This window comes from Beta vulgaris, chromosome 1 (assembly GCF_026745355.1).
Source record: "Beta vulgaris subsp. vulgaris cultivar EL10 chromosome 1, EL10.2, whole genome shotgun sequence".
NCBI classification, from domain to species: Eukaryota; Viridiplantae; Streptophyta; class Magnoliopsida; order Caryophyllales; family Amaranthaceae; genus Beta; species Beta vulgaris.
In genome coordinates, this window is record NC_079202.1 from 45724348 (window position 1) to 45741166 (window position 16819).

At 43.2% G+C, this 16819-nt stretch overlaps 1 protein-coding gene across 1 annotated transcript; it reads right to left on the reverse strand.

Annotated features, from left to right (window-relative positions):
* Positions 1-8341: 8341 nt before the first annotated feature.
* Positions 8342-10732, reverse strand: LOC125492382 (uncharacterized). Its single transcript, XM_048634796.1, has one exon. The coding sequence runs from the start codon at positions 10730-10732 to the stop codon at positions 8342-8344; it is 2391 nt and encodes a 796-aa protein (XP_048490753.1).
* Positions 10733-16819: the final 6087 nt, after the last annotated feature.

The window sequence follows — 16819 nt, forward strand, 5'->3', positions numbered from 1 at the left end:
TGGATTGAATTAGTTACTAAATGGATTAAATTAGCCACTAAATGAATTAAAGAATGTTAAAACTAACTACATTAAGCAGGTCACTAAATAGATTAAAATGATCACTAAATAGATTAAAGTAGTCATTATATTAAGCAAGATGTTCCATTCTCTCCTTAACATTGGGCTTGGACCGCGCCTACTTTTAAATTAAAAGTAGACGATTTCTTACCAAATCAACTGATAATCAATTTTTTGGAGAAAAGGAATTACCAAATATTTTTGAGGGGTGAATTGAAATTATTTAAATTCATATTCTTTGTGCCTATATGAGCCATGAGGTTTAACTTGGTTATTGACACAAATCATAGTGGATAGAAGTTCTAGCATAGAACTACATCTGATCATAATTTAATATTTTTTTTCATCCATATATTGGGTCCATTGATCATGATTCGGTGAGTCACACATGAATTCTAAAAGAGGTGTACTCTTTATTTTTGCAATACCAGGCCACGTCTTTCTTTGTGTAGGGCTATATGCCACGTGGCCCACATCTGCCATATATGCTGCTCAACTTTTATATATTGCCCCACAATTACTTAAAATTGCCTTCTAAAAAAATTGAAATTACATATATAATCTTTCTCTTTTCTTTCTTAAATTACCACCATCGTACCATCCCTCTCACCTCTTGCCTGGCTGCCACCACCACCCACCCACCTCACTCCACCACCCTCACCTCCACTTCCTTCGTCACCCACAACCACCACCACCTTCGCGCGTCACGTCGCACAGAACCACCACCACCTTTGCAGCGTCACGTTGCACACAACCACCACTACCTTTGCGTAACCCAAAAGTGTGTGAATTTTTTTTATAACGGCGAACGTCCGGCCAGGACGTTCTAGCCATGGCGCAAACGTCCTGGCCGGACGTTCGCCATTATAAAAAATTTCAAATGCTTTTGGGTTACGCGGCTGTGGTGGACGACATTAGGTGACGGCGGTGGAGGTCGCAAGCAATGAAAAGGTAGGTGGTGGTGGTGGAGGTGGTGGGTGGTGTGGAAAAGAGGAGAGGGTGAAATGGCAGTAGGTTGGTGGTGGTGGCGGTGGAGTGGTGTGGAAAAGAGGAGATGGTGAAATGACAGTAAGTTGGTGGTGGTGGGTGGTGTGGAAAAGGGGAAAGGATATCATACTCATAATACATATGGGAATATGATAAAATTTGTAAATTTTAATAGAAGAGGAGAGAGAAACCACCCTTACAGTAAAACCTTAATTCTTTATTCAATAATAAGCTAAAATTAATAACAAAACTTTAGGGAGTGAGTTGTTAAATAAGGAAAGAACTATAAAACGGAGTATCAACTTAATCGTTGTCGTTTTTGCCAAGTTGCTTAATGAGGAATTATACCACAAACTCATTCATGAGAAGAACGTATCACTATGAAGCAGATGGATTAAGAAGTTTTTTTTGTAGTAGATAACGTTAGTTGATGCACACTAATATGACTTTTTAGCCTTAGTTATCGTGTTATCGTAGTAAATCTACATTTGTCTTATACTAATTATGTTTACACTCTTTAATTAATTTAGGTAACCTGAAGTTGATCTTAGTAATGGTTAGATATGTTATTATGTTAATAACCTTTGCTTTTCATTTTTCAAACCGACCAAAATATTAACATCGACAAGTTTTTGAGAGCGATTTGCATGACATATTATTGAATTAAGCCAATGCATAAACTTCTGAAAGCGGTTTGTGACAAGTGGCAACAAGTGAGCTTTAGTTTCATTGTGTGAGATGAGGTGGGTAGGGCTTAATGTTTGGGCCTTGGACAGTTGGACTGGGCCCTGAGATAGGCAAATCCTATAGGCTTACTTCTATGGACCAAAAAAGAAGCTACAATAGCATGACAGCATATATGAGATTTAAGTCTTTTTTTTTTTTTTTTTTATAAGAGATGAAGTCTAGTTACTAAAGGTAGTTAGTCATACTCGATCTTTTTTTCTTTTTTCATTACTGCTCCACTTTGTCTTTTACATCTCAAATCCACAAATTTTAATATGTTTAAGTCTCAGTGAGTGAAGTCCATAAAAAAATGTAAATTTATGAAAGAATATGTCAAAACAAACTCAACGACATATTATATAATAACATTTATATTTATGTATTTGGAAATAGCTAGGATCAAAGTGATTAAGAGCAACTAATAGAATGAAAGGAGTATTCAGTATGAATTAGACAAGTTAGTTCACCTGTATTAGTGTTCATCATGTAGGACAAATATGGTGTTCCGGTATGGGATAAATTACAGGGTTTTGAACCGTTAAGTCCTTGTATTGAAGCCGGTTTGGATCACTGCAAAAGAGAGTAAGTAAACTAGCCTCGGGGGTTGATCCGAGGAACGCCCCTCCGATGCCTAAGTCAGTATTTGGGTAAAGCCGGTAGCTCTCAAGTACAATGTATTGGGATTCGTGAACGTACCTCATGACTCAGATCAACGGAGTATTTATAGGGACCCGGATAAGCCCATATATGGGTTGGGCCCGGTATTTGCGGGAAATATCCCCAAGAATATTCCCTTAGGATATATTCTTATCTTTTACTGAAAGTATATCTTTTAGGCCCGTAGGCACTGGAGATATAGGCTGGATCCAAGCCCAGGATCGTAAGCCCAAAAGCTACTAAACCGGTATTATGAAAACCGGTATGGAACTTAGTCTGCCCCCATACAACTAGCCCCCAAGCCAGTATGACTAGCATAGACATATCCTGCTTTGTAGGTTTTGAACCGTTAAGGGACATGCTGACTTACTTCTGGCGGGAGAATGCGAAACGTTGGCCAGAGAATTCCAACCGTTGCCTCGAGCTGCGCGCCTGCATTAAGAGCTCTCCAGGAGCAACTGCTTTACAGCTGGGTGCTACTAAATTACACGTGGCATGATCAGGACGGGAAGACGAAGAGTCACTTAATCTCGACCGCGACTTCCTCTATAAATACCTCTTGGGCGCCCGCTTCCCTCATTTTGCATTTTATCTCTCTTGCGTTTGATTTCATAACGGACTTTCTCTCTCTAACTCCCCTTTTTGCGCTCTTGACGGTTGTGCGCGACTTCTCCTTCCAGCCTCACGCTATTTGTTGATTTCGGTGCTTTTACTCCTCGCATTCCTACTTCCAGGTATTTTATCGAAACTTTTTCCATCTTTCATACCGTCTTATTTATAATGTCTTCCAATTCCGAGAACTCTGACTCACAAAATATCTCCAAAAGCCCTTCCGTCATGACGAAAAGTGACGTAGATTCTGATAGTACCTCCCTTAGATCTGTGGGGGTTAATGATTCACCCATGCCTGATCCCGGCCATGAACATAGGATCAATAGCCAGAGAGACTGTAGTGTTTCCGGTAGACAAGAGGATGAACCGGCCATTCGTGCCTCCCCCTTGGGGATAGTGGTAGGACAAGCTGAGGCTTTAGGGGTGAATGCCTATGGACAATACGGGACCATGGTAGGTTTAGCGGAACATTCCCCAGAGCTATTTCCTTCCGGTAAGCCCCCCATCCACCGTTCTACTTTTGAGATTGGTGAGACTTCCCGCAGACCGGTTCCTAGGGAAATTCCGGTTTCTCCTGTGCACTCGGATGCCGTTGAGAGCATAGAGAGGTATGTGGCGGAATCTGACGAGGAGTCCACTACCTTAGAGGATGAGGATGATTCAGACCGGGATGACCCTCCGGAAGTTATTCCTGAGGAGTCAGATGAGGATAACTTAGCAGAACTGTTCATGCCGCCTAGTGACGAAGGTTGTGCCGCCGGTGTTCAGTTGGATAGCGGCTGGGCCGACACTTGCCGAAAGAGCAAGTTCCTTATCAAGGGCCCGAAATATTTTGCTTTCCCTAAGGGATACCGACTGGTACTCCCGGCTGAAGGGAGCCGTGTCACGGATTGCCCTTCCGGCCATGTGGCTATTTATGCCCATATGCTTGATTTTGGGATGAGATTTCCCTTGGACCCTTTCTTTGTAAAAATTTTTAAAGCCTGGAACATATGCTTGGCCTAATTTACCCCCCTAGAATGGCGGAACCTGATGGCTTATGCCTGGGTGGTTCATTACAAGGGATTCCCCGAGACCCTGAACCTCTTTCGTAAGCTGCATTGGATTAAGGATGATGGCTCTGCCAAAGGTAAGGGGGCCGGGAAGAAGAAAAGAGCCCGGGATGATGAGCTCGAAGGCCGGGGTGGATGGATGTCCTTATATACTAAGGCGGGAAAGTTAACGGTATATCCCAAACCGAGTTCTCTCAAACTCTGGAGAGGCCGGTTTTTCTGGGTGCATGTACCGGATGATTTCCCCTGAGGCGTTAGTGGACGAAGCCTCGCTCTTGGATGGAGCACATAAGAGACAGGGGCTTAACTCGCAGGGAGAGAGAGGCGTATGATTTCTTTGCGTCTGACTCCATCCCAGCCTTACGAGGCAAAAAGAGGATACCGGTTCCCAAGTACTGGCTTCCTCATGCCAACTATGTGTTTACGAACCCTGCTCTGTCGGCCTTAGGTTTCTACGAGTCTGATCCCTATGGTGTGTTTATGTTTCTGCTTTGATTTTCTGCTTTTGCCGTTGTATTTTTATTTCTGAAATGTACTAATTGTGATTCCTTCTTTGTTGTTTTCTATTTTCAGGCCGGGACTTTTTAATCTGCGAGGCTCTTCACGTCGATCGGAAATACCGACCGCTTAGTAACATGCCTCCCAAGCCTCATCGTCGATTCGTTCCTATTCAACTACCGGCTGGCGGTGGTCGAGGAGGCCGCGGAGGTCGAGGGAATGACCGGAATTCCGGTCCTGACGAGGACTCCAGGGATTCCAAGCCCCTGTTGCGCCGTCAGGCCGAGGTCGTTGCTCAGAAAGGAAGTCTGAGCAGCACAACGAGGAGCCGCCGGCAAAGAGGTCTGCTTCTAAGGCGAGCAAGGAGAAGGAAATCCCTGCTGCCATGTCTACCCTCCTTCTTACCGGCCGAGTAGCCGAAGTGGGCAGCTCTTCTTTGCGGCCCAAAATCTACAAGCAATTGACTCTGCCGAAAATGGTTCCCGGATTAGAGTCTTTTGCCAAGCCCAGAAAGGTGGGCTTCTTGGAGCGAACCCGGATGGAAATACCGGATATTTTGAAGAAACGCTGGACTCGCTCTCCAGTAAAGAACGGAGAGAAGTTCGATCCAAAGCTGAACGTTTTGGACGACGAATCTCTGTTGTTGGACCGTCCGTTAGAGGGCGGGAACTTGGGCTATCGTATTTTGAAAGCTATGCAGCTTAAATACGATATACCGGTGGACGAGGTGTACACGCTGGCGGCAACGCATGCGCACAACCTGGCCCTGGTAAGCTAAGCCTCCTGTTTTTTCTTTTCTTTGTCTTTTCAAGTGTGCTATCGGAAGTTTTTTTGTACTAACTTCTTGTTAATTTGCCTTTGTCAGTCGGCCCAGTCCGGTAAAGAGCTCTGTGACTTCTACCGGTACTTTCAGACTTCTTACTTCAATGAAGTAAAGGAGAACAAGGAGGTGAGAGGCCGGATTGCTGTCAAGGAGCAAGAGCTGGTAGGCGTGTCGCGCACCTAACAAAAATAAATAACCTAACTAATCCTCCTAACTATGTAGTAGGGTAAGTCAGAGTCGATCCCACAGAGAGAAAGCTGTTCTATGATTAGCCCTTAAATAACGGTAAGACTAAGGGGATTAATATCAAGAATAATGGTGGAATTAAACTATACTAATCAATATAAAAATAAAAGACTTCTACAGTTAAGTATCCCCACTAGCATGAAATATACAAAATAATTTCTACCCCAAACTAATAAATTAAATGTTCACAAGGAAAAGTACACCCTATAAAGTACCATAAACCTCTCCCGAGTATCTATGGCTTCTCTAATATGCATTCAAGCCTACTCCCGTGGAATCATGCAAATTAAAGACATTAAACACGGCACTTTAACTTCCTAACAATCCATTCTACCTACTCCCATGGAGAACTTCATGTCCTTAATTGAAATACTCAAATCCGTCAAAATCCAACTCCCGTTGTGATCAAGACAATGGAATCATAACAATACTAGTTATCCCTAATCTAGTATTGGAATATGCACAATCAATTAAGCAAGAACAATTAACAATTAATATGAGAATTTAAAGAAACAATCATGTATTAAACCATACTAGGGTTCAACTTAACCATAGATAAAAGAAACTACTCTATCATGAAATAAATAATGAAATCTAAATCTATAAAGAAAAGCATAATCAAAGAAATCAACAAAAGAAACTAATAAAACTCATGAATTAATGAAAAAAGAATAAAAACTAGGGTTTACACTAAAAACTAGAGAGAAAGAAGAAGAGAGAAAACTAAAACCTAAAAACCAAGAAGTAACGTGAGAGGGAGGAGGAGAGAGAAAGAATGAAAACCTATCTAAACAAATATTCAATAACCTAATATGACTTGGAAAGTAATTTACAAAATAAGGAAAGTCTTAAATAAATCATTAATAGGCGGATTAGTGATTCGCGCGTACACGTGGCAGATTCCAGCAGAAACAGTGCAATCTTCCGAAAGGCATAACTCCTTGACTAGAAGTCTCCTCGGGGCGTGCCACCTATCGTTGGAAAGCTCTTCAATTCTAGTTTCCAAATATGCTAGAATTACTCGATTCTAAGAATGACATCAAAAGTTACGATCATAAGAGTAGACATGACTCTTTTTCACATTTCTTCTAATGATTTTCCGCTTCGTTTTTGCTCAAACTCGTACTATGACATATCCATACGATCCTTATGCATTGTAGCTTCCTTCCAAGTGCTCATAATCCTCAAGCTTAATTAATCATACTCCAAATATGTCCTCAATGCCTGAAATTCATCAAAAACAAGAAAACATACCGAATAGGAGAACGAGCGTGAGGCCGTGAAGGAGTACCAGAAGGGGATGGACTTCGTCTCTCGCTTACTAAATCGGTACAATGGCGGATGGTCAGCTGCCATGAGGTGCGTCCGGCATACCTTTCCGGACCTTGACTGGTCCAAGATTGAGGACGCCCATGGGCAGCAAGTTCATGGTCTACCGGTTGAGGGCGAAGTCTTAGACCCTGGTGTCACTGAGGCCGACATTGCCAACGCGGATCCCCGGGCGGAGTTCGAAGAGGACGAGGAGGCCGCCAACGACGCTGCTGAAGTTGCCAACACTGCTATCGGTAATGACAAATCGGAAGAGCAAGTGTAGTCGTTGACGGCTCTGAGGAAGAGGATCGTGCTGAGTAGATAGGCTTTTTCCTTCTTTCCCTCCCTTGCCCTTCTTGTATTGGGTCACTTTGTGGGTGGTGTGCTTTTTGCGATCATAACGTCTTTTCCCTTGCGCAGCCAAACTATCTTTATCGTTCTGTAAATCCGTTGCTCCTGTAATCGGTAGCTAGCTTTTGGTTTTACGGTCATGCCGTCTGTGGTTGACTGCTTAGTTTTAGGGCTGTAACGTTTTAGTTTGTTAAGGACAAATATATTTTTCAAGTATGGTGCCATTTTTATCACGTTTTTACCTTTGTTATCGGTTTAATCAATCATGCCTCCAATTCATTATTAGCGGCTTATTGCACGTTTTGATCAATTATTACCGTTAACTCGTATATTCCGGCAGATCCACGAAGGTCATTGACCGGTGTAACATTATTGATTGGTTCAGCAGATCCACTAAGGTCATTGACTGACCAATCAATAACATTTAATTATTCATCCCGGCAGCGGCAGACCCATGAAGGTCATTGACCGGTTTAACACTATTGATTATTTCAGCAGATCCACTAAGGTCATTGACTGACTAATCAATAATATTTAATTATTCATCCCGGCAGATCCACGAAGGTCATTGACCGATTTAACACTATTGATTAGTTCAGCGGATCCACTAAGGTCATTGACTGACTAATCAATAATATTTAATTATTCATCCCGGCAGATCCACGAAGGTCATTGACCGGTTTAACACTATTGATTAGTTCAGCAGATCCACTAAGGTCATTGACTAACTAACCAATAGTATTTAATTATTCATCCCGGCAGATTCACGAAGGTCATTGACCGGTTTAACACTATTGATTAGTTCAGCAGATCCACTAAGGTTATTGACTGACTAACCAATAGTATTTAATTTGTTCTTCCAGTATTGAGACGTTGTGTGTGAAAGATGCTCATTTTATTAAAATAAAACGGCTCTTTTCGGTCATGCCGGAATTATTGCCTACAATGAACTTAGTAACTTTTTTCGGCATAAGCGCCTGATTATTAACTCTTACTGGCAACACTGCCTTTCTGCTAATTATACGTAGTATCTTTTAAGGACACTGGCGTTCCAACTGTTCTTCAGTAGCTTGCCTGCCATATCTTCAAGCCGGTAGGACCCTGGTACTATTTCTTCTTTGACCAAGTAAGGCCCTTCCCAATTAGCCGTAAGCTTCCCATCTACATGGGCTTTTCCAGTTGCGGCCGTTCGCCTGAGGACGAGGTCTTTCTTGGAGATAGGGCGGCTTCGTACTCTTTTATTGTAGGCCTTGCTTATCCGGTCTTTATATGCTGCCGACCTCAGCTCTGCTGCCAATCTGACCTCCGGTAAGAGATCTAGGTCCTCTTTGTGTATCTGTTCGTTTAAGTTTGGCTCGTAGTTCAGGATTCGCCAGTTGGGTAATCCCACTTCTACTGGTAATACTGCTTCTGCTCCGAAAGCTAACCTGAACGGTGTTTCTCCGGTGGCCTCCTTTTCAGTAGTCCTGCTGGACCATAATACTGCTGGTACCATGTCGGCCCATGCTCCCTTCAATTCATCTAACCTCTTTTTTAGGGCATTGAGGATCTGTTTGTTAGCAGCTTCAGCCTGGCCATTGCTTTGAGGGTGGCAAACTGATGAGTTGGCAAACTTGATGTTGTAGGGACGCAAAAAGTCGCGTATTGGGCCGCAATCAAACTGGACGCCATGGTCCATCACTATCCCCATCGGGATGCCGAACCTAGTGATGATGTTCTGCCAGATAAACTTTTTTACCTGATTGGCCGTTATCTTTGTTGTTGGTTCTGCCTCAATCCATTTCGTGAAGTAATCAATCACCACTATCAGGAATTTTCTTCCCCCATATGCCGGTGTGAAGGGCCCTATTATATCCATCCCCCACTGTGCGAAAGGGATTGGGTTCAAGATTGGCTGAAGGTCATTGGCCGGTTGGTTTATCACCGGCGCAAACCTTTGACATTTGTCACACTTTTTTACATAGGCTTGGGCATTCGCTAGCATTGTGAGCCAGTAGAAACCTGCTCTCAGCGCTTTAAGTGCCAACGCCTTTCCACCGATATGGTTCCCACAGACCCCTTCATGAATCTCCTCAATTATTTTCGTTGCTTCGTGGGCCGTGACGCACCTTAGCAGAGGCAACGAGAATCCTTTCTTGTACAGCTGTCCTTGAAAGACGCAGTACCAAACAGAGTCTCTTTTCAATTTTTTCGCCGCCATCTTATCTTCCGGGAGCTCACCCTTGACTTTATATGCCAAAATACCATCGTACCATTCTGGTTCAGAGGTGATTGTATTAACGGACACTGGGATAACCTCTATGCTTCTTTCTTTTAACGTCTCTACCATGACGCTCCTTTTCTTGTCACTGAGACTGGAGCTTGCCAACTTTGATAGGGCATCTGCCGCCATGTTTTCTGCTCTCGGAACCAATTGCACTTCAAAGCTCTGCAACCCTTTTACCATGCTCTTGACTAGGTTGAGGTATTTCTGCATTACCGGTTCTCTAGCTTCATACGTCCCTTCTATTTGGCTCGATATTAACTGCGAGTCCGTTATCATGGTGACGTTTTTGGCTCCAGCCGCAATGCTCAGACTTAGTTCGGCCAGGGCTACTTCGTACTCAACTTCATTGTTGGAGGCTTTAAACCCGAAACGGATGGCATGCTCGAAGATTTCCCCTTCTAGGGACGTCATGACAACCCCGGCCCCAGCTCCACTCTGGGCCGCTGATCCATCTACCTCAATTTTCCACCTGCCGGTGGATTCTATCGTCTCAGTGTAGGTTGTCTCCACTATGAAGTCAGCTAGTGATTGGGCTTTGATTGCGGTACGCGGCCGGTATTCTATGTCAAACTCCGAGAGCTCTATTGCCCATTTTAATAGTCTGCCTGTGGTGTCCAGCTTGTGGAGAGCCTTTTCCAGGGGATGATTGGTAAAGACTTGAACAGTGTGAGAGTCAAAGTATGGTCTGAGCTTCCTTGCTGCAATTAAGACGGCATAGGCCATCTTCTCTAGTAGCTCATACCTTTGCTCAGCGCCTGCTACCACGTGACTGACAAAGTATATTGGGCTTTGCTGCCCCTGCCGGTTTACTAGTAATACTGCCGCGACTGTCTTCTCGGTTACCGATACGTACAACTGCAGCTTCTCCCCCAACTCTGGTCGGGTAATGGTTGGCAGTTTCAGGAAGTGCTTTTTTACTCCTTCAAAGGCTTGCTTCTGCTCTTCCCCCCACTCAAACTTCTTGTTTCCTCTGAGTATCTTAAAGAATAGCAAGGCTTTTTTGGCCGATTTGGAAACAAATCTCGTGAGAGCCGCCATCCTCCCGGTCAACTTCTGAATGTCCCGGATGCTCTTCGGCTCCAGGAGATCACTGATAGCTTTGATCTTGTTGGGGTTGGCATCGATCCCCCTTTCACTCACCATGAAACCCAGGAACTTGCCGGATCACACCCCAAACACGCATTTCTTCGGATTTAGCTTCATCTAATGCTGCCGGATTGTTTCAAAAGTTTTCTCGAGGTCTACTATGTGGTCTTCTTCTGTTAAGCTCTTGATTATACTGTCATCCACATATACCTCTACGTTTCTGCCTTTTTGTCGCTCAAATATTTTGTCCACTAGCTTTTGGTAAGTGGCACTGGCATTCTTGAGCCCAAACGGCATGGCCTTGTAGGCATAAACTCCTGCATCTGTAATGAAAGCCACCTTATTTCTGTCGGATTTCAGTAGACTTATCTGGTGATATCCTGAGAAAGCGTCCATGAAGCTTAATAGTGCGTGGCCGCTAGTTGAGTCTACCAACTGATCAATCCTTGGTAAGGGATAGCAGTCTTTTGGGCAAGCCTTGTTAAGGTCGGTGAAATCTACGCACATACGCCATGACCCGTTGGATTTCTTCACCATCACCACATATGCCAACCATTCCGGGTAATCGCAAGGTTCGATAAAGTCTGCTGCCAGCAACTTGTCCACTTCCTCCTTTATGGCTGCGTTCTTTTCGGCAGAAAAGTTACGCTTCTTCTGCTTTACCGGCCTGACATCCTCATTCACATTTAAACGGTGCACCATGAACTCTGTACCGGGCATTTCGTCCGCCGAGAAAGCGAATATGTCGGCATGACCTCTTAGCAGGGAGATCAGGTTAACCTTAACCTCTTCTCCTAAATCGGCCCCAATTTTCACCGTTCTCTCAGGTCTTTCTTCTTCCAAGCTTATTTCTTCAGTCTCCCCCTCTGGGCTGGGTCTTGGCTGATCTGCCGGCCTTGCCTCGAAGTTTTCCATAGACAAATCCTTCTTGACTTTGTTTTCCAGCCTTCTCCTTTTTCTTGACGGCGGTGTAACCAGAAATTCCACCATGAGGTCCTTGGAACAGGACCCCTCTCCTAATTTTACAGCCAGCTTTACCGTCCCTTCTGGGACAACAGATGCTCCCGTGAAACCGATAACCGGGTAAGAGACCGGTTTCAAACATGCTTCGTCGAACCCAATTTTTCAAACGTTTCTTTATAGAAAATATTGGCGGAGCTTCCTCCGTCGACCAGGACGCGATGGGCCATTGCATTGGATATCTGCAGAGATACTACCAAAGGGTCATCATGGGGGTAAACGATCCCTTTAGCGTCCTCTGAAGTGAAAGCCACAGACGGCATTGATGGAGGTGCCGGCCATTTCCTGGCATTATTGTTGTTCACCTGGTGGCGAACTTCTTTTAGGCTAGTTTTCCCCCCGTGAATGCTGCCGCCTCTTGTCGGTCCTCCGCTTATGACATGGATCTCGGTGATCCTATCCTTTACCGTCCTTCTGTTACTATTTTCATCCTCTCTAGGAGGAGTTTTGCGATCAGTCCTTGCTTGGTACTAGGTGAAATAACCTCGCCTGATGAGGTCTTCAATCCCGTCCTTAAGGTCCTTGCAATCATCTGTCTTGTGGCCGTAATCATCGTGAAATTCACACCATTTGGACTTATCCCTGCCCTTATAGTACATCTTTCTTGGCCTCTGCCATTTCTCGTCTTTGCTATGCAGTTCGAAAATTTGGGCCCGGGATATCGTCAATGGTGTATAATTATGATATTTGTCCGGTCTCCCCTCAAATCCTTTTTTCACCGAGTTGCTCTCCTCTCTCCTGCCAGTGGTGTCAAACCTTTTATCCTTCCGGTACTTGTCGTCCCGGCGATCCTTATCCTTATCTTTCTCCTTGTCTTTTTCTATGGCTGCCGGCCTTTTAGCATTGGCCGCTTTGTCAAATTCTTCTCCTTTGATAAAGTCATTCGCCTTTCCCAAGACCTCTGTTAGGCATGTCATCTTCTTTCTGCCGAGATAACTGCGAAATGGGGTCCCTTCTCGCAGCCCCGTCATAAGGGCCAGGACCGCTACTTCTTGTTGTACTGTTGGGATGGTGACCACTTCAGCGTTGAAACGCGTGACATAGTCCCTCAAGCTTTCTGTCTCCCCTTGTTTGATAGACATTAACTCGCCGGTTGTTTTCTCACGCGCTTTACGACAAAGTGCTTACGAACATGACGTGAGTTGCGGAATCAAAGACGGTTGCCGGGGAATCTTTAAACCAGTTTGCCCTAGTCCAATCAAGGTAGATGGGAACCTTACACCACACCGAGTCGGTATCGGTGTATAACACATATGACCCTCATAAGCCGATATTGTGATCCTCTGGTCAGATTTGCCGTCATACTTGCATGTCGGCATTTTCAGCTTCTCCATGGGCTCCTGCAAAATCGCAGATGGAAAACGACGAATTCCGCAGTGATACCGGCGCTCTGCGCCGATATTCACTTCCCTTTCTCGGCTGGGAGGAATGCTGCTGGACTTCCGTGTCCTGCGCCTCCTCTTCTTCTTCTTCTTCACCCCCCACCTGCTCTGTGGGGGTCTTTGAGTTTGCCACCTGATCCTGATCATGCCGGTCTCGCTCTCCCTGGCGGCCCGTCCACAGTGAGCGGAGCTTTCTCACTGGGCTATGGGCTCTGCTCAGAGGTCGCTTGCCCGGGGACCGGTCGGTGGGGTACCGCTAGCCATTGCCTGGAATACCTCTGCCGCACTTCTAAGTTGTTCTGGGTGAACATATTCTGCAGGGTATGGAATATGTCTTCCTGGGGAGTCTCAGGGGTTTTTCTAGCCGTGTCAACAGGTGGCCGACTTTGCCTAGCGGCCGGCTGTGGAGTTGAGAACCCCGGGGGTGCTTTGTCAATGGGAACATTGTTTTCGTCAGTTTCCGGCATCCCTAATTGCTGCTTAGGATCCATGAGGGTTTTTGTTTGCAAGAGATGGCTTAGACTACAAGGTATTGTTCGCCCCTCCTTCTAGCGCCAATTGTTCCGGTATGGGACAAATTACAGGGTCTTGAACCGTTAAGTCCTTGTATTGAAGCCGGTTTGGATCCCTGCAAAAGAGAGTAAGTAAACTAGCCTCGGGGGTTGATCCGAGGAACGCCCCTCCGATGCCTAAGTCAGTATTTGGTTAAAGCCGGTAGCTCTCAAGTACAATGTATTGGGATTCGTGAACGTACCTCATACTCAGATCAACGGAGTATTTATAGGGACCGGATAAGCCCATATCTGGGTTGGGCCCGGTATTTGCAGGAAATATCCCCAAGAATATTCCCTTAGGATATCTTCTTATCTTTTACTGAAAGTATATCTTTTAGGCCCGTAGGCACTGGAGATATAGGTTGGATCCAAGCCCAGGATCGTAAGCCCAAAAGCTACTAAACCGGTATTATGAAAACCGGTATGGAACTTAGTCAGCCCCCATACATATGGTATTTCATGACAAAAGTAAATTCTCTCTCCTTGAAAAAAATAAGTCATTTTATGGCTCTATGCTTCCTTTGTTTTTCAAAAATTGTCTTATTTTCTTCCTTCCCTTATTAATTTACTTAATTCACTTTGTAGAGAATTAGGAAGAAAATACAAAAGTATGAGAGAGAAATTGAAAAGATGAGAGTATGAAAATTAAGTGAGACAAACTAAAAAATGAATTAAAATATTAAAAAGTGGATGACATAGGTAGAAAAGATGAGAAAGTAGATGAAACATGTTACCAAGAACAAAAAAAACAACAATGTGTAAATTAAAAAACAGACCAAAAAGAAAAACGTATAGACTAAAAGGAAACGGAGGGAGTATTTATATAGTAGTAAAATTAACATTAGAAAACCTCTAACGTTTACTTTTGGAATTTATGATAGAAATAAAACATCATAAAGTCGAAAATTCATTTCAATTTAGTATCAAAGTTTTAAAATTTTTATGTTTATTTTTAAATAGTAAATATAAAAATGTCCAATATATGTAACGGAAATACAAATGTGAAAATTATAAAGGGACGGAAAGAGTATCTATAAAGGATGTTGCAAAATGATACCTCGTTTTTTTTTTAGTACTTGGAAGTTGATGCAAATAGGATTAGTAGATTAAGTAGCCATGATATAATGGCCTAGCGTTTTACAATAACCAGTTACAACAAAATACAACACACAACCATGAATGTTAGTATTAATATTAGCATCTATGCTGGCCAAAAGGGAAGTCCAAAATAAACTACAAGCACCTATAGAAAACCTTCATCTAGAAATCAATATCAAGAACAACAATAGATTGCTGAGTACTGCCCATTGTTGATTCTCTTTCAGCATAATCCATATTAGAGGTAGAGCTTTCGGCCATCTTACCAGCAGTATGAGCATCCCTGAACTCCTTAAAATCATTCTAATAGGCTCCGACCGCCTCCATAGGAACCACAAAGTGAGTTTTCTTTTCCTGTTGCATTTAGAGAGCAAATTGAGCAAGACGATGATCCACACGATTTTCGTCCTGTTTAATATATATGCTGAAGATGGACAATTCAGTTATGACCGAGGAGAGTAATAACATCTTCCAATATCGGGCTCATCTCATGACTAACGTACTCATGGGCATTGTTAATCATAGCTTTGAGGGCTTGAGCATCAATTTCCAACACCACTTTTTCCACCCCGTATTCCTTGGCTAAAAGAAGACTCTCCCTGATTGCAAGGAGTTCAGCAGCTAGGGAAGTGACCGCATGAAACTCATGGGAGAAACCAATCAATGTACCAGAAATCATTGTCTTTGCACAAAATACCACTACTAGTAGCTTTTTGGGGTCCAAGCCATTTGCCATCAGTATTTAAGCTTGATGAACCCACGAGGAGGAGACCAGTAGGTAACTGACCAGAAAGTGGGGGAGTTCGAGGGTCTCTGAAAAGCAATATTAGTAGCATGCCGATCAAATATGAAATTATTAAAAAGGAATTAGCATCAAACAACACATGATCAAAGACAGCTTATTACGATATATCGAATCTGACAAATGGAAATAGCAAAGGTGGAAAACCAAGTTTGAGTTTGAGAGAGATTAAAAAGGAGCCAATCATCCCAATTAGATTGGGTTAATGAAGGTGTCTAAATTAATATTAGAGCCATTTAGATTCTTTTCAATATCATTTTCCAAATTAAAACATTGTAGAACTAGGGCATTCCACAAAGATGTGTAAATTATTCCCCGAATGAACATGGCATTTTTGGCAACTAGGTTTCAAAGAGAGAATTTTAGAATGAAGGTTGGAACTTGTTAGGAGAATAGTATGGAAGATATTCTAAAGGAGCATCTTGTACTTGAAAGGAACTTTAAGCTTCCAAATTCTTTTTCATGGGAAAGGATTGTGCAACAGTAGACAAGGAGGAATTTAATTCACATGAAGACGATATGCACTTTTGACCGTGAAATTGCCTGAGGGGAAGGCCTCCCTTCCATAATGCTATCCATAAAATGGTGAACTTTAGGAAGGGGTAGCAAGAATTTGTTCAATGATACTGTGACGAAGAAGATGAGAGATATCCTGTAAAACCCAACGACCATTGTGGATAATATTGTTATCCAAAAGATGATTTAAATGAGGGATAGGAGAGAGGCTTCAAGATGGATCGGTCTAGGACTAACCCATCGATGGTACCAAAGAGAAGTACTAAGACCATCACAAATAGTGACAATGAGACCTTTAGAAAGGAGTTCCCTCCCTTAAAGGATATCCTCCACATAGGAGACATAGAGGGCTTAGGGTAAAAATGCATGAAATCAATAGAGTGAAGATACTTATTGACCAAAATCCTCACTTATAATTTTGAAGGGTTGTTAAGGATGCGCCAAACTAATTTAGCCATGCATAAAGGCAATATTCCATCTCCTAAGATTTTTGATATCAAGACCCCTAATCCCTGAAGGTTGAGAAATGATATCCCAAGAAATGCGAGACATGTACTGAGATTGATTAACCTTATTTCATAGGAACTTCCTACAGTGTATTTCAAGATCATCAATGATTGAGAGAGGAAGCACTTTAGTTTGCATGCTATAGAGGGGGTAAGAGTTAAGCACAACTTTGATAAGAGTGCATCTACTAGCTAGGTTAAGTAATTTAGCTTGCCAACCTTGAATCTTTTGTTTAGTTTTGTGAAGTAAAGAGAAGTAATCCTGA

Bases quoted from the DNA above. Each gene is read 5' to 3' on its own strand.
- LOC125492382 (XM_048634796.1), bottom strand. From the start codon at position 10,732: ATGGTGAGTGAAAGGGGGATCGATGCCAACCCCAACAAGATCAAAGCT.